This window comes from Eretmochelys imbricata, chromosome 27 (genome assembly GCF_965152235.1).
Source record: "Eretmochelys imbricata isolate rEreImb1 chromosome 27, rEreImb1.hap1, whole genome shotgun sequence".
In the NCBI taxonomy this organism is placed as follows: Eukaryota; Metazoa; Chordata; order Testudines; family Cheloniidae; genus Eretmochelys; species Eretmochelys imbricata.
This window is the reverse complement of record NC_135598.1, coordinates 124,786-148,449: the sequence shown is the minus strand read 5'-3', so window position 1 is coordinate 148,449 and position 23,664 is coordinate 124,786. Positions and strand designations below refer to the sequence as shown.

At 48.7% G+C, this 23,664-nt stretch overlaps 1 protein-coding gene across 1 annotated transcript in view; it reads right to left on the bottom strand.

The window, feature by feature from the left end:
• Positions 1 to 484: 484 nt before the first annotated feature.
• LOC144257824 (vasoactive intestinal polypeptide receptor 1-like) overlaps positions 485 to 23,664 on the bottom strand; it is a 72,032-nt gene continuing 48,852 nt past the window's right edge. Inside the window, exons 10-17 of the mRNA XM_077805993.1 lie at positions 18,419 to 18,551; positions 18,134 to 18,287; positions 16,055 to 16,115; positions 13,897 to 13,963; positions 13,607 to 13,698; positions 1,836 to 1,965; positions 1,151 to 1,192; positions 485 to 577 (exon numbers count right to left, since the gene is read on the bottom strand). Coding sequence (XP_077662119.1) covers positions 485 to 577; positions 1,151 to 1,192; positions 1,836 to 1,965; positions 13,607 to 13,698; positions 13,897 to 13,963; positions 16,055 to 16,115; positions 18,134 to 18,287; positions 18,419 to 18,551 — 772 coding nt within the window. The remainder of the gene's footprint in view (positions 578 to 1,150; positions 1,193 to 1,835; positions 1,966 to 13,606; positions 13,699 to 13,896; positions 13,964 to 16,054; positions 16,116 to 18,133; positions 18,288 to 18,418; positions 18,552 to 23,664) is intronic.

The window sequence follows — 23,664 nt, the reverse complement described above, 5'->3', positions numbered from 1 at the left end:
TGGATGTGTGTGGGGGACGTGAGTCACAACAGCTGAGAGCAGGGTGGGGGCCCATGGCAGGGAGGAAGAGGAGTGAGTTAGAGCAGTGCATGGCTTATAACTAGGAGGAAGGCAATGAATGGAGAATACAACCTGAATCTCTGGAAACTTTTCCCAAGTGCAAAATCTTTGCTGTGGGGTCATTTCCCAGAGGGAAGGGGAGGAAGGTCTGTTTCTTGGGACATTGAACACAAAGCTGGACAAGCCCTGAAGAATAGAATGCAGAGTACGACCCTGAAACAATCTCTGGGGAGGGGCTAGAGTCGATCTACAAGGTCTTTTCCCTCAGTCCCCACCTCTGTATGTTTGGCCAAGGAAGCAGAAACAAACTGGGTGGCAAAGTGGAATGCAAGGCGCTGCCCTACTCCCCACTGGGGCTGCTGCTGCGGGGCGTGGAATAGCGGTCAGGCTTTGGGAAGCTGTTTATCACCAGCCCTTTCCCTTCTCAGGCTGTAAAGTCTTGGGTCACCAGGTTGAAGACGTTGCTCTCCATGGACGACTGCCATTTGCCCCAGTTCCTCCGGATCTCAGCCTGCACCTGGAACAGCCCAGCAGAGAATCACCTTGGAACAGCGCTGGGAGAAGCTGGGCCTTCCCCACTTTGAGCTTCACTTCAACCCATAGGAAATGGAGGCCAGCACCCAGACCCCTCCCCCTAGGACTCATTCAGGTTTGGCAAAGGGCTTTGAGAGCCTCACAGGGAAGGGTCCACAGGGATGCAGGGTCTCATATCTACAGGCCAATGAAAGGTGGCTTTTTACATCATCAGTTCAACTGATTTAGCCTCCCAGTGTCAGAAACCCCCTCCCTCAGCACTCTGGGAGCCCCCTTTAACAGCTACAGATGGCACCAGCTGGCTGGGCTGGAGCCGAGGAGGGATGTGGTAATAAGGACACAATCCCTGTGCTAGACACCGCACTGGGGAAGTTAATTAGAAAAGGAACCCTGAGCCAATACGGTGCGTGTGCACATCCTTGTGTTTATGTGTATACGTGTGTGCACTGCATGTATCTGTGTGCACATGCATGTGTTCACAAGTGAATTTGTGTGCACACGTGCATGTGTTTGTGCATGCACGTGTGCACACGTGTGCTGAAGGGAAATCACTCACCTCCCCATTCAGGAAGCAGTACAGCAGAGCCACCAGGAACCCCTGAAATACAACAGCAGGGGAAGAAGTTTCACAAAACAAACATGTTGCTGCATTTCTCCACCCTCCTGGAAAGCCCAAGGGCTAGACTCCTCCCATTTTATTTATGCTGTTACAAATACTCTGTGGATGTTTATCTAAAGAAGGTGGTTGCTGCTATTGGGGCCTAGCTATTCGTAGGAGCCACATGGAGTTTATCTGGCTGGTTTGCAGCCCTCACAGCAATGATACATTCTGTTCCTTGGTAAGATAAGGACTGCGCCTGGGGATTCTGGGTAATTGCATCGGGGGAGGGAATCAGGGTAGTACTGAGCTGGTTACAATCACACCCTGGCTGTTAGTTTGACATGCTGCGAAAGGGTGATGCTCCGTTTGCGTTCATGGACAGTCAGACGTCTCCTTCGACTGTATTTCCCCCCCTTATTTTGTAGTTGTTCTCTTTTTTAAAATAAAAAAATAAGAGCCCATTTTCTGCCTCTGTCAGCCTGTGGCAACCCCCTCCGTGCCCTGTTTTGATGTGTGGGCAGGGCACAGGGTGCAAGGGCTGCACCTGGGTGGTACAGGGAGAGAGAATCTGGGCCCAGGTTCACAGCTGGGGCTTCTGTTATTACTCCTCTCTGCGCCAGCTGCTCCCTCACTCTCATACCTGATAGGAGCCAAGAACCAGTTCAAAATAGAGTCTTGCTTCAACGCCAATATGCTCCGGGAAGAGGGCGAACACCACGTAGTGAACCCCAAAGAGGGGGATGAGAAGCAGTGTGGATTTTGCCAGTCTCCTGGGAAGAATCAAAGTGACAGGTTCTGGTTATACAAGAATCACTGGGTTCGCACTGTTAATGAATTAAAAATGCTCTCCCCTCCCAGGAAATAGAGCTACTGGGAAAGTATTAAAACTGAATAGTGCATCTGGCCTTTCTACATCCGTTTAAATGACACCGCACTAGGTCTGTTGCAGAACAAGTGTCACTTGGGGAGGGATCAGGAAAAATGACCCACTAGTTGGAGCCATGTTGGTCCCAGGATATTAGAGAGACAAGGTGGGGGAGGTGATATCTTTTATTCCACCAACTTCAGTTGGCGAGAGAGACAAGCTTTCAAGCCAAACAGAGCTCTTCTTCAGGTCCGGAAAAGACTCTCCGAGTGTCACAGTTAAATACAAGGTGGAACAGATTGTTTAGCATAAGTAGTTAACACATTTCAAGGGCCCATTCAAGGTGAAGTGGCCTGTTAACACACCTCCAGTCATAGGGGGAAAAGGAGAGAGAAAAAATGAAATGTTGAGGGGAGGTTGTGTTAGTGGGTTAGTGCTGTAATAAGCCATAAATCCAGTGTCTCTATTTAGTCCATGATTTTTAGTATCTAGCACAGTTATGAATTTAAGCTCCCACACTTGTCTTTTGAAGGTTGTGCAGGTCTCCTTTGAGGATGAGGCCTGAGAGGTCAAACACAAAGTGATCGCTTTCTGTGATGTGCTCACCCACATGTGAAAGGATGTTTTTGTCAATCATTTTCCTGTGTGAGTTTGTTTGAGAGCGTAGTGATTGTCTGATTTCACCACAATGTTGTTGCTGGGACATTTAGTGCACTGGATGAGGTACACCACATGTGATGGGCATGTGTAGGACCCATGGATCTTGGAAGGTGTGTTTGGGGGAGGACTTTGATCATCGTCGTAGCCATGGGCGGCAGGTTTGTATAATTTCTGGTGATGCCCAAGCAGAGCCGTCCCATCCATAGGACGGATTGGGGCACTGCTCCGGGCCCTGCGCTTTGGGCGGCCCCGCGCTTCAGGGGGACAGAGAGTCCAGGGTGGCCTGGGGTGCTAGCGGGGGGCCTGGTGCTGGCAGCAGCAAGCAATCCGGCCACACCATGCCCCGCCTCTTCCCACCCCACCCCCACTCCATCTCATCCTCCAAGCCCCAGCCCCTGAGCAATGCCGGGAGCCGGCAGGGTGGAGCGGAGTGGGCTGGGGCTGGGTCACTCGCTGCTGCCAGTGCCAGGCCCCCCGCTAACCCCCCAGGCCGCCCTGGACCCCATATCCCCGTGAAGAACAGGGCACCACTGTTAGAATATAGATATTCAGGCCTGTTGGTAAAGGCCTGTACTCGAAGAATTTAGGTCTATTCTTATCACTTGGCTAGTTATAGAGGTATAAAAGAAAGAATCAAAATCACTGTCTGCCGGTGTAAGGGCCTTCTCTCACTGTGACAGTCTGAGGCCCTGTGCTTAGGCTAAGGCCTTTGGCTAAGCTGCAGAGGCAGCCATAAGCTGGGAAGTGAACGGTCACCTCCTCACATTCCAAACTAGTCACACTGAAATAAGGTGCTATTGGGCTGTTAGGAATACACTCCTGTCCTGATAATGCCTATCGCCTCCAGAGAAAGGGAAGTGCCTAGAAAATGTAAAAGGAAACTTAATTTGATAGCATCCTGTCTGGCAAGAACTCACTTATCAATAGCTGGGATGTGAAAACCTCACTTCTGTACTGTTTTGTCATTATAGTTCCCACTTTGCTATTGTTTGTCTGTATAATCTCTGTCTGGTTCTGTGATTGTTCCTGTCTGCTGTATAATTAATTTTGCTGGGTGTAAACTAATTAAGGTGTTGGGATATAATTGGTTACATAATCATGTTACAATATGTTAGGATTGGTTAGTTAAATTTCAGGAAAATGATTGGTTAAAGTATAGCAAAGCAGAATTCAAGTTTTACTATATAGTCTGCAGTCAATCAGGAAGTGAGGGGGTGGGTGTGGGGAGGGGAAATGGGAACAGGGAATGGGGGTGGGGAAATTGGAATCATGTTTTGCTAAAGGGGGAAATGGGAACAGGTAATGGGGCTGGGGAAATTGGAATCATGTTTGGCTAAGGGCAGGAATGGGAACAGGGACACAAGTGTAAGGCTCTGTGGTGTAAGAGCTGGGAAGGGGGACACTAAGGAAGGAAACTGGAATCATGCTTGCTGGAAGTTCACCCCAATAAACATCGAATTGTTTGCACCTTTGGACTTCGGGTATTGTTGCTCTCTGTTCATGCGAGAAGGACCAGGGAAGTAAGTGGGTGAAGGAATAAGCCCCCTAACAACCACCATGTTGCATGACAGACACTTAACAAAATTACCGGACTTAGTGATGGACATTGGTGTGGGGTGGGGGAGGGTATTATGTTATTCAGTCATTCAACCCATAAAATAGCACACAATTTTTCACACTGAAACCCCCCCCAGTAACCTGGCTAATAATAATAATAATAATAATAATAATAAATTCAATACATATAATTAATGAAAAATGTGTGTATATGAGATTATTATATGAGAAATGAAAATGAGCTTTGGGAAAAATTATAAATGGACTTCTTTATAAAGAAATTGTAAGTTTTCTTACAGGAAAAGCCACAAACTGTTTGGAATGGAAGAGTAGATTGAATTACTTGCCTCAGTGAAATTAAATGCCCAGAGAATTGCTTGGCCTGTGATGATGACGACCTACGATTGCTCACCTGTGGCTCCCCCTCCCGGTGCTGTGGCGGCATCTGGAAGCAGGCCCCCTGCCTCAAGTGCGGCTCCCATTGGCCGCGTTGGCCAACAGGCTGGGACCCTCCCGATCAATGGGCTGGGGGGGGAGGAGGAAGGCAGAGAAGGAGATTGTAGGGAGCAGGGGAGGTAGGGGGAGGGGAGCTGTTTCTGGAGGCACAAAGCGGGGACCCTCTGGAGAGGGGTGACAGAGGCACAGGGGTCGGTGGGGATTTTTCAGGAGGGCAGAGGGTTGTGTGGGGCTGGGGGGGAATGATGGACGGAGCCAGCTGCAGCCTGGGTCTACTCTGCGGGGGGTGGGGGTGTTGCTATAGGCCCCCCAGAAAACCCCCTCTTTACCGTGTATTTTATGCCAGCCCTGGGATGCCCATCGCTGCTCCTTTCCCCCACCCCCAGCTCCATCTGTCTGTCCTCACAACTCCCCAGCTGTGTCTGTGTGTCTCTGTCTGACAGTAACAGACTCCTGCTGCCCTGGCTTGTGGGGTGGTGGGGGAGCTTCCCCGAAGGAGAGTGCCCCACGTTGCTGATCCATGCCACGGGGCCCCCAAAACACGGGGCCTGGGGCCCAAACATTGGTAGAGCTGGGCCCACCTTCATGAATGTTGATGGAGAATGGGCACCACGGGCCCACATATCTCGCGACCTATGGTTGTAGCAGTGGAGATATGGCCACAGGTTTTGCATCCATTGTTCTGGCTGGGTCTGGTGCTGCTTTGAGTTGGTGTGTCTTGGTCTGTGGGGAACACTAGCAGTGCTAGTGGCTGCCACCACCATGTTACCAGGCCCAGTAACTCATCATTATTCTTTCATTTATATAACACCCTAAAGACACATGTTGCGGAATAGGCAAATCCAATGTGACAATATCCCTGCCCAGGAAAGCTTGCAATCTAATGGCCTAATTATGCCATGAGTGAAGTTGGCAGATCTAGGCCTTATATTAAAACACTTAACTTGCAGCCAATCAGATTTGTGAGGCGGGGTAGGAGGGCGGGGGTGGGGAAAGGAAGTGTGGGTTTTATGATAAAAGATTGCCACAGTCTTAGGGCATGACCCAATAAAGATTTTCAGATATGGGACCACCACCAGCTCATGCCATGCTGACTGTGGCAACCATTTTAAACAACATTGTCATAGTCATCAAATAACATTGGTCTACAGTTGGAAATTTAAGGGATGGCTTCTTGGTGTTGCCTCAGTGTAACTTTACAATTGGTGTAAGGACACATTTTGTACTAATTTTGATCATCAACATACCCTTGACAGAATTTAATTACATTTCTCTTTTTTCTTTCAGATGCCACATTGGTAGTGTGAAAGCTGCTTGGTGACTGGCTAATATTAAGTGTACACAGTAGCAAAAAGTATTAAATTATTATTGGCTATTACTAGTGCTTCAAAACGTGTCAGAAAGATACAAGCTTGTTGGAGAGCCAGGTCCATCAACAGGGACGTCCCATTCCTCTAGCAAGTGTGTGCGTTGTCAGGAAGACACAGGTGCAGCATTGATTAAGTCAGCAGAACCACAAAGAGAGCATCTTGGATTTGGCTATCAAACTTTAGCAGAAAATAGCAGCTGTTTCCATAAGCTGAATGCACTTCCCCAATCCACAGATGTATGTAGATTAGATGATGGTGGTATTGAAGTGACATTGAACAAGAACAATAGACATTGCCAGAAAACCTGTTACATCAAATTTAACAGGACCAAACCACGAGGACTGAATTAAAAAACAACAAAAGAACTGAGAAAGCTGTGAATCACCCTGACGAACAGCAGAAGAAATATGCATGTTCAAGTGACCAACACAAAGGACCTCCAGAAAAAGAAGTGTGCTTCGTTTGTCAAATAAACATACCATCAGAAGACCACCATGAAGCTTATACCTTTGGCACGGGTAGTCTGCAAGTATGTACTTCAGCTGCAAAACCAGCGCTTGCGTGCAAAACTAAGTGCAGGGGACTTAGAGCCCCAAGAGGCAAAGTTCTGTGCAAAATGTTTGATGTCTCTCTATAATAAAGTCGGGAGAAGAAAACTGAGCAAAGCAACACAGCGATGATGTCATAGAGCTTTGCCTTTGCTGAACTGACAACACACATTGAAGAGGCAAGACTGAATGAAGATGTGTCTCCAGTGTTTATACAATTAGACCTTCCTAGGTGCTATAAAGCTAGACTAGAACACTGGCTGGGTGCATTCCCAGCGCTAAACCAAAATCCCACATCTCATCACATTTTCCAGATCTCCAAGCACACAAAGGATGTGATGCACTCCTTGCCTTCAACTAGGATTATTGGACATGCCCAACAAAAAGCATCTGAGGAAGATTGTGCCAAAGAAGCACTTCACCTGTCCCAAACAACAACAAACATTCAAAGGGACATGTTTGAAATGAAAAACACCGTTTACTGGATCATTTGATCCAGGATGCCAGGGAAAGTCTGTGCCTGGTCACTCCTGGCTGCGATGTTCGTGATATTGGATGGTCCAAACATTAAAATTCAGTCCAAACAAGTTTCCATTCGTCCAGCTCCCCCTACGTCAGCACAGCTGGTGCAGTGCAACAACAGCATCCGTTGCCATGAAGGAACAGAAAGTTTGTACCACAACAAAGCTCAAGAAACACCTTTCCCAATCGACACTGGTTTGACACTTCATGCACAGACACAAAAAATAAGTGAGCTAGTAGATACCTTTTTAAACTTGGATTGCTCATCTCCTAGGACAGAGCACTGGCTATCTCTACCAGCATGGCAAACCGTGCATGCCAGCACTTTGAAGAAGAGAATGTAGTCAGTCCTCTAAAGCTTTTGGTGATCTGTTCACTACTGCGGCAATGACAATTAGATGACAATCCCAGATAGATAGATGACAATCCGAGGTCCACCACAGCAATCGACTCCTTCCACGGAACTGGGATATCACTTTTTCATCATCCCAGTGCTCAGCTGCAGAGAGATGTCTGGGGAATTCCCAAACCGGACTGTGAGACTGCAGCATCAGTGAAGAATCTTGAATCTCTCACACTTGTCCCTCTATTGATTGTGAAGAAAACCAGCCCCCCGACCCCTGCTGCAAATGGTGAAGTCAAGACTGACTGCCAACAGATTCTTCTTTGCCCCCTTCCAGCTGACTCCAAGTCTGTGGCAATGATCCGTCTTGCCATGGATGTGATAAGGAATGCTATACACCACCTAACCCACACCACGTGCCAGTGTTCACTGTGGATCAGCCCCTTTTCACCATAACCAAAAAGATACTAAGCCTGGTCTGCTAGGTATAGAGAGGACAATTTTGTTATTAGGCTGAGTTGTCTTCACCTGGAAATGGCAAGTCTAAAGCTGACTGGAGACTGGCTAGAAGACAGCAGATGCACACAAGTCCTTGTTCAGGCCCCAGTGGCCTCTCTGGGAATGTTCAACTTCTTCTTGAAAATTGTCTCATGTCACACGTTACCAGGTGTGCCCACCAAGCAGCTACCAGCAATCTGTACTTGTTGCTCCAGAATGCATGCACACAGTACACAAGGTCTTGGGGAAGAGGAGTCCCCCTGGGAAATGATAAATGGTGTGACAAGTGAAAACGAGAAAACCCAGAGTTCTGCTTCTGGCATACCACACTTCATCTGGAGCTTCTGGTATTGACCTATGTGCACTCAATCCAACAGGCCAACTTTGCTCTATAGACTGAATGCTGGGAAAGCTCTCACCTTGCGTCTTTGCATTAGATCGTACCAATTATGCTCGTTGGGCGCGTGTTCACCTCCGAGATAGGGACCCTTCACATATCCTGACACAGCTAAGAAGGAGCCTGTCAGGTTCCCAAGACACAGCATGTTTTCTCTGCAATCGCACTTGACCAGGCTCATGAGCAAATAATGCCACAATCAAAGAGGTTGATGGAGCTGTTGGTCTAACACAAAGTCCAGAAGCCCTTTGGTGCTGGACAATAGCAGGACCAGAGGTGGCCAGGTTGAGAGGAGAATTTGAAGCCACAGCGGAGAAAGGAGCCCCCTGAAAAAGTCTAACACAAAGCAGCATGAGAAGGTGAAAGGTGCCTCGGTTTCTCTTGCATGACATGTCAAAGCACTTGTTGAGGTCACAGAGGACATGGGCAACCCTTTCTCAGAAGAGAGTGTAGACTTAGTTAAACTGGCCAGCAGAGATATTGCAGACCCTGTTGTGGTTGTGTTATGGAGGTTGGAAAATCAGGCCGCAGCGGAACACCATGTTTGTAACAGAGATCGCAAGACAAAACAAAGCCATCATCAGAGGCTAGCAAGCGAAACAAACTGCCCTTGTTCGGCAGCCCCCAGCAAGGGAGACCTCAAGACCAAATTGCAGTTTTCCTCCTTGACAAATGACTGCTCCCCTTTTCTGACCTGTACATACCTTGCCAAACACATGATGGTCACCGGGATATTTCTCAGTGTGAGAATCAGGCATGCTCCCTTTCATTGTCTTAGATGGGCAAACTACACATTGGCAAGCAGTCTGACCTGATGGCTATTCTGGAAGGGCTAAGTTCAGCTGCAAGGTACGCCTCCGGCAGTAGATGCCATAGTTTTTGATGGGGCAGCTCTTGTGAAGATGTTGAAGCCCATTGCTAGCAACACATTTGATGACGATGCTATGAACATTTTTATTCCCTACTTCAAGACACAACTGCAGTGTTGCAGGAGGGTGGGATGTTTGCATTCCACATAGTCTCAAGGTCCAGATCAGAAGCAAGATCAGAAGGGAGTCAAGAGGAGCACCAAGCCTTGCATCCCTCTACCACTAAAACTGGCAAGAGTTTCTGCGCATTGATGAAAATAAAAATGAATCTGCTGCTTCCTTGCATAGTCTATTACACAGTTAGCAGTAGAAGGTAAAGAGCTAATCGCCACGGATGGTCAAGATGGGGATTTGATAGCTGCTTTCAACTACCTGAGAGGTGGTTCCAGAGAGGATGGTTCTAGGCTATTCTGAGTGGTAGAAGAGGACAGGACAAGGAGTAATGGTCTCAAGTTGCAGTGGGGGAGGTTTAGGTTGGATATTAGGGAAAACTTTTTCACTAAGAGGGTGGTGAAACACTGGAATGCGTTACCTAGGGAGGTGGTAGAATCTCCTTCCTTAGAAGTTTTTAAGGTCAGGCTTGACAAAGCCCTGGCTGGGATGATTTAATTGGGGATTGGTCCTGCTTTGAGCAGGGGGTTGGACTAGATGACCTCCTGAGGTCCCTTCCAACCCTGATATTCTATGATTCTATGTACACCGCAGCCCTGCCTGTGACAAGACCAGCCTTTCCCCAGGCAACCACGAGGGAGCAAAAAGCAGAATGCTGCTCCTGTATTCAGTCAAAGAGGTACTCCAGTTCTCATATGCACAGTTGACACCGATGGCATAGTCCTTGCTGTCACATATGTGCAAAGACCTCAGATCCCTGCACTGTGGATTGGACTTGTACCTGCCCATGAGACAGCTTCTTCACTCCGCCTAAGCAAGTCAAAGGCATTCCCAGTGTTTCATGATGATACCGGTTGTGACACAGCATCTGCTTTTGCTGGAAGAGGAAAGAAATCTCCATAGGAACCCTGGCAGGCATCTGTCCCCTGCTTTCATGGGTTTGTCAGCTGCACCACAATCCACAGCGGACGGAACGATGTCTCTGCTGCAGTGCCCTGTGGTGCCTCTGCATGACAGGACAAATGGCACAAACGCTGCTGAGACAAGGGCAGAGCTATGGAATCCCTCCACTGACCAAACCTGCTCTGGTTCAGCACAGTGAGCGACCTGCATACCAAGCAGGACGCTGCTGGGGTCAGACTCCTGAACTCCCCTCCCCCAAGGAATGGTGATGGCCTGGGGGCACTGAGGGATGGAGCCCACTGTGGACAACCCTCCCAGAAGCACATGATTATTGTCGTGAACTCCTAAAATGGGGCTGCAAAATGGGGTGCCAGGCAAGGTGCAAGCATGGCAAGGCAGCACTGAGCTGGCTGCCCTGTGCCCTTGTGGTGGGGAGTGCGATGTTTGAACATACGGAAGACTGTGAAAGAGACTTTCTTGTTTCTTATTTTGTTTTAGGCTGCCTGTTTACGTACACTGCCTTTTCAACCTTTGAGACACAGCAATATCCTGATATACCGAGATCAATAGAGAATATTGTTATTGGCAAGGAGAAATGTAACTTTCAGTTTGTGAACAGAAACTCGTAAATGTTCTGTGTTATTTTTCTATATGATTAATATTTTAGTAAATATTCCCTGGTGATGTGCTACAGGGCATGTACTAAAATATCAAGAACTAATAATCTCAAGCCATTGCAATTCATTGCTTTCATTTTCAGGATACCTAAGACAATAGGAGTATAAATGTCCAAAAATAAAACCCCACTGGAATGGTTTAATTCAATAAACGATCACTATCAGAAAAAAACAGCAGTAGGGAAAAAAATGAATTCTGAATTTAAAATGGCTGCCACAGCCAACATGGCATGGCATGAGTTGGTGATGACTTGCTATCTGGGAGGGATAGCTCAGTGGTTTGAGCTTTGGCCTGCTAAACCCAGGCTTGTGAGCTCAATCCTTGAGGGTGCTATTTAGGGATATGAGGCAAAAATTGGGGATTGATCCTGCTTTGAGCAGGGGTTGGACTGGATGACCTCCTGAGGTCTCTTCCAACCCTGATATTCTATGATCTTTATTAGGTCATGCGCTAAGGTTATGGCAAATTTCACGCTTTTATCAAAAACACACAATTCTTTTACAAATCTGATTGGCTTTTGGGCCCCAATTCAGAAAGGCACTTAAGCCCATGCCCATACCTGGGGTTGTTAGTAAATGGGAAAAGGTTCAAACAAAAGTTTCAAGGATGATTCTAGGTCTGGAAAAGACTGAAGCACCCAGTCTGTTTCATTTACCCAAGAGAAGCTTAAGAGGTGACTTGATGATGGTCTATAGTGAGTTTCTGAAAGTCAAAAGTCCTTGAATCTAGGAGACAAAGGCAGAGCAAGCTCCAGGGGCTGGAAGTTGAAGCTAGACAATTCCAGACTGGACATATGGTGCAATTTTCTTAACAGGAGGATAATTAAACATTGGAACAACTTCCACCCCCTCTCCCTAAGCTTCAGCGCCCAAGCTCCAGCCCCAGCCACAACTTCAAAGCACGTCTCTACAGCTGTTTTCAGAGTGCTAGTATGAGCCCCACTAGCCCAAGTCTGTTGACCCGGATCAGGAGGCTTACTCCAAAACTCTGTGTAAATGGACCCATACGGACAGTAGGGTCTGAGGCTGAAGGAAGGGCGATAGTAACTGCCATCAGGGTGTGCACTTGCTTAACTCAGCTCATGGTGGTTCTGCATTTTCTAAATGGGTTTGACACCATTTATGTCAAGGGATGAGGAGGGTCAAATGGGTTCCCAAGGGAGGTGTTTTAAGGAGACACTTGGAGAAAGACAGTGAGGGGAAAATGTACCGTACCAATATTCTAACTACAGCTTCTTGACACAGCTCCAGCAGAGAGCTCGAGCATGACAGCTGGCATGGACATAAGCTATTTGCAGTCCTCCATGGGGCCTTTCCTTGTTTGGGTTTGATTTAGCAAAATTATAGCTTACAACTGCTGGGAAATTCTGTATTGAATACAGTGTAGAAAATGTTACAGCTACAGGTGCCACTTGGGGCCTACAACTCTCTCATGTGAGCAGTCTCATTTCTGGTTTTACTTGCATGAGTAAAGGATGCAGGATCGGGCCCTTTCAGGCTGATTAGGCCTCAACTGGAGTGTTGTGTCTAGTTCTGGGCACCACATTTCAGGAAGGATGTGGACAAATTGGAGAGAGTCCAGAGAAGGTGACTAAAATGATTAAAGGTCTAGAAAACATGACCTTTGCAGGAAGATTGAAAAAATTGGGTTTGTTTATTCTGGAAAACAGAAGGTGGAGAGGGGACATGATAACCATTTTCAAGTACATAAAAGGTTGTTACAAGGAGGAGGAAGAAGAATTGTTCTTCTTAACCTCTGAGGATAGGACAAGAAGGAATGGGCTTAAATTGCAGAAAGGGAGGTTTAGGTTTGACATTAGGAAAACCTTCCTGACTGTCAGGGTGGTTAAGCACTTGAATAAATTGCCAAGGGAGGTTGTGGAATCTCCATCATTGGAGATTTTTAAGAGCAGGTTAGACAAACACCTGTCAGGGATGGTCTAGATAATCCTTAGTCCTGCCATGAGTGCAGGGGACTGGACTAGTTGACCTCTTGAGGTCACTTCCAGTCTTATGAGTCTATGAGAGTTGGTGATTTAACTATCTAACCTTCATGTGGCATTAGAGCAGGTTTTTTAAGACCTTGTGGCCCAAAGTTTCCAGGCAGCACTGGGGATCTATGGGGGTCCTGACAAAGCACCTGGTTTTATGAGCTGATGACAGACCCCATCACAAAGCCTCCCTCTTTGGATAGCACCTACTGTGGTTACTCTCACTTGGCATTTTCTATTCTGGTCCTGAATCCATGACAGTAAATGATTGGGGACAGATATATAAATTGGTGCCTCTCCACTGTAGTCAATACTGATACAAACTAGGGATCTGGCTCTACTCTGCAAGCTTTGGAAAGCTCTGATATGGGGTTGGGGTGTCATACAATCACACCCCATATGACACCCCAACCCCATATCAATCACACCCTGTATAGCACCCAAGCATAACAGCCACTGGCCTGGTGAAATGTGAATCCTTGGGAAGGACGCTGGCTGGCCAAGCCAGGCCTAAGCGCTATGCAGGAGAAGGGATCAAATTTCCTGGGACCAGACCATTGACATGGTCACTGAGTCAAGTGGTTTATCCGGCCTGGGAAAGGGGCCCAGACTACTGGAGCAGAGAGTGTTAACGCTTTGCTTACATATACTGCTGCTTGTAGTTTTTGCCAACGTCAGGGGATCGAATCTTCTGCACTAACATTCGGATCACATTCAGGAATATGAGGAAGTTCATCTTGCAAAAGGAAGAGAAGGTTTGTCTCAGCCTCGAAATAGAACTGACCACCCGACAACATTCCCAAAACCCGCAGGCTGGACTCCTCCATCTCCCTGCAGGTATCCCAGCCTCCCAGGCAGGCTGCCCATCCCTTCTCACGGCACTCGCCTGGCAACCCGCACGTTTACAAAGCGAAACACCCTGCGGCATACTCACGAAGATGGCAAAGAGAATGGGGGCCTTGATCACCCACCAGTACAGACTGGCATAGTCATCCCAACACCTAGGAGAGAGCAGGGAAAGCACAGAAGCATTACCAACTCATTGTGCTTTTGCTCCCTGCGGCAGGGGTTCCCGCGAACAGCTCCAGCCTCCATGTGATTTTGGAGCTAATATTGACACTCACGCTGTTCTGGATGCCTCGGGGTGCTGCTAACGAGCTACAGAGCCTTTCAGCTGTCAGTCACCAGCCCGAATCCAGTCCAGCTCAGTAATGGTTAGCAGCCGTTCCCAGCTACTGGCTGTTTGGTGGCCCCTGTATGAGTCTGACAACTCTCAGCCTTATCCATCATGCTGCAAAGTCGCCGCCATGTTTTGCACAAGTCTGTAAGCTCTTCAGGGCAGGGACTGTCTGTGTCTGTGTGTGCACATGTGCCCGCATGTAGTGCCTGCACAATGAGATCTGTGTTGGGTCCTACAGTGAGACCTCCTGCAGTGGGAGCCACAATTGCCTTGCACGCTATCCATTTGTGAGTTGGTGGTGGAGTAATTGTCACACACACGGGAGGGGAGGGGGGAGTTCAAAACTCAGACAGAACAAAACACACAAGTGAATCTTTTTTAAAAACCTCACTATTTTTTAGCCAATTTCATGATTTGGCGGAGGTGGGAGGAGGAAGAGAGGGCTCCACTCATGATGACGCTGTCAACACTTGGGAAAGTCCCTCCAAGCCCGACCCAGGACAACTAGGAATGTTAGAGAGGCAAGAAAAATGAAACACGGTGAGATGAGCTGTCACAAAGTGGTAGAAAGGGAGGGGCGGGGTCTGAAATGAGTGGGGGAAGGGTCAGGGAGGTAGGCATGGCCACCACTGGCAATGGGCTGAGGGGTGGGCATGACCATCTAGCTAAACTGCCGGGAGAGTCACGTCATTTTCACGTTGCCGATTTTTTCACCATAAAACCAAAGGTTCAGGTGTGAAAAGGCAGCCCAGCCCCCTGGGAAAGTAACATGGGGCCAGTCCATTAGCAGTACTGCTTAGGGCTTGTCTACACAGGGAATCTGATGGCCACTGCTATAGCGGAATAGCTATTAGTCCATCTCAAGCGCCCTTCTTCTCAAAAGTCATTAGTGGATCCCCACAATCACCCCGCGAGGTAGACCAGCGTTATCCCTGCTGTACAGGCCAGAGTCTTCTTTTCAGGGAAGCCCCTTGACACTGCGCTGGTACTTTAATTCATTCTCACATGGCCAGCACGGCATAAAGAGGCTGAGATTACATGAAAAACCAGCCCAGCAAGTTTAAATGAGTGCCCATGTTCTAACTACAAAGCTTTGCAATGCTTCGAGGCTGGGGCGCTGTCCCTAGTATGTCTGTGTGTACAGTGCGCATCATGATGGGGCCTGATCCTGACTGGGGCCTGTGGGCACCACCAGAACAGAAAATAGAGACTAATAAAGCGTTGTCCCTCTCTCCTCCCTTCCTTCATTCTGCTGGTCAGTTTGGGCAGCCCCCAGGATCCATGGTCGCGCTGGGGTGGCAGGAGCCCAGGGTGAAATGCTGGCCCCATTGAAGTCTGTTAACAAAGCCCTCATTGGCTTCAGTGGTCTACAATGCACCTAGCAGCAAGCGTCCCAGCCCGGGCCCACAGGTTCACATTAGTGCTCTAAAAACAGTTGTCTAGATGCTGTGGCTCAGGCTCCAAAGCCTTGGAGGTGCGGGGAGGTGTCGGAGCCCAAGCTCTAGCCTGAGCTATGTCCAAGCAATGCCTACATTAGAGCACTTGGACTAGCCCCAGATCTTGGATCTAGGCTGGGAGGTTGCCCAGCGAGACCAGGATCTCATGCACAGGACTTAGAAGCCTTGGCATGATCTCTGAAATGCTGGATCAGGCTTGGGGGGGGGGTCTTGGGGGACATTCCTCTTGACAACGGAAATCAGTTTTTAGCTGTCAGAGCAGGAAACCCCCCTGGATTAGCTGTTGGAGCAGCGCACCCCCACCCCTGGGGTGTGTAATGGCTGCTCTCTAGACCTGGAGGCTCCATGTCGCTCATCTGGCTCCAGTCATGCCCCACGGGACCTGAGCTCATTTGGGACGCACAGGTTTCAATGATGCCCCTAGATAAAGGGGCTGAGCGCTGGGCGGTTCTTACCCATGGTTGTCGTATTGTAGCCGGGCGAAGATCCACAAGCTCACAATGAGCAGAGGTACGCCTGCAAGGAAAGAGGCCAGTTGTTCTCCCACAGGTGGCGGAGTCCTACCATGACTGAGCAGGGAGCTGCCATGCCACATGGCCCCCAACCCAGCACGGATAACAGATCCTGACAAATCCACAGCACTTCCATCTCCATTGGGAGAGAGGCTCTCCCGCCCCCCTCTGCCCACCGCAGACCTGGTGTCAGGGAACTTGTTGCTCAGGGAATGCTTCCCATGCTGCTCAAAGCTTGAGCCTCTTGGTGTGGAGGCATGGGACATGGTGGGACATGCGTGGGCAGGATGACGTGGAGGTACACTCTTCCTGCTGATGGCTGTGCCGACCGCTGGGGAGCTGGCAGAAGAGGTTCACGATGCCAGGCAGCCACCACCCAATCAAAAAAGGCAGCGATACATGAAAGGACTCAGACATGACAGCATGGTCCAGTGGTTAGAGCAAGAAGCTGGGACTTAGGAGCGGAGGGGTTGTCCCACTGACTTGTTCTGTGACTCATTGCTGAACCATTCTGTGCTTGTCCTTCCACCTGATCCAGTATGAGGCACCTAACCCTGGCCCTGCACACAGCTCCTGGCTCTGATCCCAGCAGCTGCATCTTCTCCTGTTAGCAGTTGCATGCTCCTCTGTCCATGATGCTGAACATGGGATTCATCTACCTATCCCCATACGCTCGCCTGCCCCATCCATCCCCACACACACCCATCCATCTACTCTGATCTTCTTTTGTGAAGCATGTTGAGATCTTCAGATGGTTGGTGGCTGAAAAATCTGCAGTATTTTCATCTGTCCTGACCCCCGCTGTGACCCTGCCCTATACACAGGCCCTTGATGTACTACATCCCCTCCAGCAGCACCTGGGTCCTTTGTTGTGCTGGGTCAGGAGTGGGGCTTGAAGGTTTTAGAACAAAAGGTTTTTTTCATTGAAAAAACAGCCTTTTACCAAATTCTTTGTGATAGATTGTCACCATTAGCAATGCTGTCTGGTTTGCATGACAATTTTAGTGACTTCTTTGTCTACGCTTTTTTCAAAATCATCATGGACATTTTTCATTTATCAATTCTTTAACAAGCGAAATATTTCAATAACAATTTCTATCAAAATGTCAATACAAAAATGTCATAAAAAACAAAAAGTGGGCCCATTTTAGACTCCCTGCAGCAAAACCAACTTCAGCATTTCAAATATTTTTGTGAAACTGTTTCCCCCCGCCATTTTCCCCCACCAGCTCCAGCCAGTGGGTTTGGCCCACACCTAGCCCACCCTGTGAAAAAACAGTCAACCTAAAGAAAGGTGGGCTGTCTCCAGAAGAGAACTCATACATTATGGCAGCATCCAGGGGTCCCAGTTGCTAGACGGTTTACAAATATCTTTGCTCCAAAGATCCAGGGAGAAACCCTGGCTCGATGGAAACCAAGGACATAACACCAGTTGTTCTATTTAGATAATTACATGCCCCCCTAATTAACAGAGTTTTTATACATACACCTCACAAGTCCCCTATGAGGCAAGGCTATTATCCTTATACACAGGTGGGGAATTAAGACCCAAAGAGACCACACAATGCAGAGACACAGCAAGGAGTTGAACCCAGCTCTCTGGAGTCTCAGACTAGCCCCCTAGTCACTGGCCCATCCCTTGCTCTGCTTCCTTCAGTGGAACCAGTCTAACAAGGCATGTGACAAAGATTCAGCGGCGGGAGCCACCTTTGGTAGAGAAGCAGGCAAACAACAGATTTTTTTTGGCTCATGGGAAATTAAAAAAAAAAGTCAGGGAAAAAATTTCAGGCTGAACCAAAAATGACTCAAATTCACAAGACATTTTGGCATTGCCAAATCTGCATTTTTTTCTCTCCCCTGAATAAAAGTTTTGTACAAAAAAGTTTCAGCTCTGCTTTGGTGTACAATTGTCAGCTAATGGGCTGCTCTGGGAAGATTCCTAGAACCTTTGGTCCTTCTTTAATGGTCCTCGCTATGGACATCCCGGGTTTAGTGCATTTCATGAGCATTCGCTTTACTCACCCCAGCCGATGAGGGTGTACCACCAGAAATACCTCTTGTCAGAGGTGAAGGTGAACAGCAGCAGTGTTTGCAGGTACATCCCCTCCACGAGGAGCCAGTAGAAGTTGGCCAGCACTGAGTACTGGAAGAAGGCAATGGCCGCTTTGCAGTTCACCTAGCAAGGGAGAGAGGAAAAGGTTCACATGGGCTCTTCTCTGCACCTGTTCACCAGCAGGTTGATGTGGGAGCACCATGCCAGCTCTGGCCCTGGAAGGAGCCAACCCCATCTGCTGAGCACCCTCTTACCGTTGACATGGTGCAGTGATTGATGGACTCATCCGCGAAGAGCACGGAGTCTTTGATGAACACGGCAGCTCCCCGCATTATGAAGGAGGTGAAGAAGTGGATGTGGATGGAATTCCTGGTGCAGTGAAGCTTCCTACAGAAAGAAGAGGATCCCAGTGATTTGGGGCAGGCTCTGCATTCTTTGTGGCAAACAGGTGGCAGGCTTGCCACGGCCTTCAACCCTAAGGGCCCAATTCAGCACAGCCCACAGGAGCTTGTGAAGCTGCCCCAGGGATGAATTTGACATGAAATGTGATTGAGATGGATACAACACTGAGGGCCATTACTTCATAGAGTTTAAGGCCAGAGGGGACCATTAGATCATCCAGTGCGACCCCCTGCATAGCACAGGCCATTACATTTCACTTTGTTCCCCATGTTCTGAGCTCAATAACATTAGCCAGACTAAAGCATTTCAGTCCTCACAACAGTGAGCAGTTGTGCAGCACCAGCAGAGACCTGGGAATGGACTAGGTGAGATATATCTGATGATCCCTGCAGTCAATCCATGCCCCAGGCTCCAGAGGAAGGTACCCTTTCCCCTCTCTCCCCGAATATCCCTCCATTCTGCTCTGGGGAAAATTCCTCCTGACCTCAGATCTAGCAGCTCAGTTTGCCCCTGATCATGTGAGCACGACCCAGCTAGGCATCTAGGCAAAGGATTTTCTGAACCATCTCAGAGTACTGGCCCACCCCGTCTGGTGTCCTGTCGCCAGCTGTGGCCAATCCCCAATTCTCCAGAGGAAGGCCAAAAGAACCCAAACGTATCTGGCCCATTGTGCATGGGATGGGGAGGGAGGAATCCTTCCTGATCCCTGCAGGTGCCCAGCTGAAGCCTGCAGACCTTGTCTAAGCAAGTGCATCTCTACTGACTGCAAAAGTTGTCGCCCCACTTACCGCAGGGTGGAATTGGATCCAGTGAGAGCAAAGGAGATGGTTGTTATTGCTGAGCCCGGGGCACAGTGAACAATCTCTGTTCCACTCCCTGAGGCGAATTAGACCCAATTAGCTCCTCAGTGCACACAACAGAGCTCTGTGCCATGCTCTTCCCAGGCTGAGCAGTGCTGGGCTACACCAGGCTCAAGTGGCTGGTGGTGGAGTACCCAGCCAATACAGTGGAACCAAGTGATGGTCCATAGGAATGTCACCATTGGAGCACCGACTGCATGCTGGCCCCTGGTTCTTGGCACCATGATGCTGCCTGGGGCTGTTTCGCGTGATACTCCATCTTGGTCCTGTGCTCTGATGGCCATACCCTATCTCCACTCACTTCCCCTGCAGCCCTGCTCTTGGTGTCCTGTGCATGTGGAGCGCATAGTTTGGGGATGGCGGGGGGACAGAGCACAAGTGCGTTTTCTGAGGACAAGAGCTTTAGTAGGGTTCCAAGAGCACTGGACGGTCAGAGATAGGGAGAACTCCCACCGCTCTGTCAGCGAGGACGGAACACCTAGAAGCTTGGGGAGGGATGTAAACCTTCCTTCTCCAGAGCACTGTCCAGCCTCTGACTGAAGGGACGTCAGAGCTGGGTCGTAGGCGGCTAGCCTAGTAGCTAGAGCCAGAGCCAGACTTCAGGAATTGGAGTAGTGGTCAATCTGAGGTTAGGAACCAGTGGCCAGTCTCAGGAGCCAAGGCCAAGTCAGGAGTCGAGAGTCGGGGCCGGGAGATAAGGCTGAGGTCACAGTCAGAAGCAGGAGACAAAGCTGGGTCAGAAAGCAGGCGGCAGAGCCAGAAGGGAAAAGGCAAGGTCAGGAACCAGAAGCAGTGCACGGAAGCAGGGTCTGTACCAGCAGCTAGTTGGGGAACCACCTATTTGCACAGACAGATTTCCTGTAGCCACCCCAGGCTTAAGTAGTATGTATGGGCCAATCAGGAATGGCCTGTCAGTTAGGCCCACCATGGGTGGCATGTCCTAGGGTGTGGGCCACTAAGGCTCATGACCTGCCAAGTGCTTCCACTACCACAGCTGTTGATGCTAGCATGGAAGTGGTTGTTCCCTGGAGAATCTGCAGACCCAGGTTCTAGACCTGCTGCTCCTTACATCATGGCCGCCCTGGGGAATTGTTGGACTTTTGTGAAATGCTTCTATGACATGTACATGTTGAGCCAGTTCCCAGGACTGCTCTTCAGGACTGTACCCATCCCAGTCCACAAGATACCATGATTTACCCCACTTCATCTTGGAGCGCTGAATGACCCAGGCTAGGTATTCCTTATGGCCCAGGGAGAGGGGGGATGTGTTTGGCTGGGAAGCAGGTTTTTGTTGAATGGTTTCAAAAGGGAGATATGGAAAACAGGGTGTATTTTGAGCAGACTCAGCAAGCGGAGTTTAACAGTGATGGAGTAAATTAGTTGGCAAATCTGAAACAGTCTGAGATATCAGTGATCTCCTTTATGAAATGGTCGGTGTGAAGATGTTTGGTGGATAATCAAATCTCCTGGCCTACCTTGAGTTCTGTGTCTGCCTGTCTCTGGTGATCTTCCTATCACTTGTAGGCTTCCTTTGCCTCTGCCAGGTATTCCTTGAGTTCTTCCTGGAGACGGTGGATTTGCTGAACCATATCACAGGCTGCTGAGGTGTGGGAGGCAGTTGGGAGTATGGGATGAAATCCCTAACTGGTGAAAAAGGGGCTTTGACTTGTGGAAACATGGTCAGTATTGTTATATGCGAACTTGGCATACGGGAAGATAGTGGATTGAAACAACACTCCAGCACTTGGTTTACTCTGTTTGGCTGGGTGTGGTACACAGATGACATGCAGATACGGATGTTTAATAGTTGGAGAATCTCACACCAAAACCTGGAGATGAACTGGGAACCTCTGTCAGATGTTATGTGGTCAGGGATGAAAGACATGTGCAAACAAAAGTTGAGCTGTGGCTCTGGGCAGTTGGGTGCAAGGGATGAAGTGTCAACAGGTCTACTACCATGAGCATAGTGATATATCCATTCAATTCAAGGAGTTCTTTGATAAAGTCCATGGTGGTTGTTCTCTAGGGTTGAAACGGGGTTTCTAGGAGCATAAGGGTGCTGAAAGGTTTTATGCACAGAACTTTGGCATGAACATGTATATCGCAGGAGTTGACATTGGTCCAAATATTCGTCTACCTCCTGGTCCAGCAAAAGAGGCGAGAGGTTAGACATAAGGTTTTAGAGAGACTGGAATGGCACACTGGGGGCATCATGGCATATCTGGAACACTTCTAACCAGGGGCACCTTTACAGGATGTAGATGCAGCAGCTAACATATCTTATTCCATCTATCATGGTATGCAGTCTCTTGGTATTACTTCCGGGTTGCTCTGGGGATGCTGCAACCTTCTGAGCCAGCAGGTCACTTTCAGAAGCCAGCCAGATCAGAGAAAGGAGATGCTGTTGCATTGCAGCACTGAGGAAGTTACGGGGTTTCAGGAGGAGGGACTTTTCCCCAGGTAGGGGTTTCTTCCTCCTTGCAGTACTCCCCCTTGCGCAATAGGACACCCACTTTGCCATTCTTGGTTTCTAATTGATACGTGGTGGTGAAATCAAAATGGGAAAAGAATAGTGCCCAACAGAGCTGTCTTTGGTTTAGGGCTTTGGTCTTGTATAAATATTCAAGGTTCTTGTGGTCTGTGTATACCTGTATTGGATACTGCCCCCCTCTCCCATCCCCCTCAAGGTAGTGGCACCACTCCTCAAACCTGAACCTGATAGTGAGTAGTTCTTTGTTGAGAATCTTGTATTTTTTTCCGGGAGGACAGCTTCATTATCTTAGAAAACTCATGGTGATTGGGGGAAGTCCCAGACGACTGGAAAAAGGCTAATGTAGTGCCCATCTTTAAAAAAGGGAAGAAGGAGGATCCTGGGAACTACAGGCCACTCAGCCTCACATTAGTCCCTGGAAAAATCATGGAGCAGGTCCTCAAGGAATCAATTCTGAAGCACTTAGAGGAGAGGAAAGTGATCAGGAATAGTCAGCATGGATTCACCAAGGGCAAGTCATGCCTGACTAATCTAATTGTCTTCTATGACGAGATAACTGGCTCTGTGGATGAGGGGAAAGCAGTGGACATGTTGTTCCTTGACTTTAGCAAAGCTTTTGACACTGTCTCCCACAGTATTCTTGCCAGTAAGTTAAAGAAGAATGGATCGGATGAATGGACGATAAGGTGGATAGAAAGTTGGCTAGATTGTCGGGCTCAACGGGTGGTGATCAATGGCTCCATGTCTAGTTGGCAGCCGGTATCAAGTGGAGTGCCCCAAGGGTCGGTCCTCAGGCCAGTTTTGTTCAATAACTTCATTAATCATCTGGAGGATGGTGTGGATTGCACCCTCAGCAAGTTTGCCGAGGACACTAAACTGGGAGGAGAGGTAGGTACGCTGGAGGGTAGGCATAGGATACAGAGGGCCCTAGACAAATTAGAGGATTGGGCCAAAAGAAATCTGATGAGGTTCAACAAGGACAAGTGCAGAGTCCTGCATTTAGGACGGAAGAATCCCATGCACCGCTACAGACTAGGGACCGAATGGCTCGGCAGCAGTTCTGCAGAAAAGGACCTAGGGGCTACAGTGGACGAGAAGCTGGATATGAGTCAACAGTGTGCCCTTGTTGCCAAGAAGGCCAATGGCATTTTGGGATGTATAAGTAGGGGTATTGCCAGCAGATCGAGGGACGTGATCGTTCCCCTCTATTCGACACTGGTGAGGCCTCATCTGGAGTCCTGTGTCCAGTTTTGGGCTCCACACTACAAGAAGGATGTGGAAAAATTGGAAAGAGTCCAGCGGAGGGCAACAAAAATGATTAGGGGAGTGGAACACATGAGTTATGAGCAGAGGCTGAGGGAACTGGGGAAGTTTAGTCTGCGGAAGAGAAGAATGAGGGGGCATTTGATAGCTGTTTTCAACTACCTGAAAGGGGGTTCCAAAGAGGATGGCTCTAGACTGTTCTCAGTGGTAGCAGATGACAGAACAAGGACGAATGGTCTCAAGTTGCAGTGGGGGAGATTTAGGTTGGATATTAGGAAAAAAGGGTGGTGAAACACTGGAATGCGTTACCTAGGGAGCTGGTGGAATCTCCTTCCTTTGAGGTTTTTAAGGTCAGGCTTGACAAAGCCCTGGCTGGGATGTTTTAATTGGGGATCGGTCCTGCTTTGAGCAGGGGGTTGGACTAGATGACCTCCTGTGGTCCCTTCCAACCCTAATATTCTACAATTCTATGATTCAGAGAATA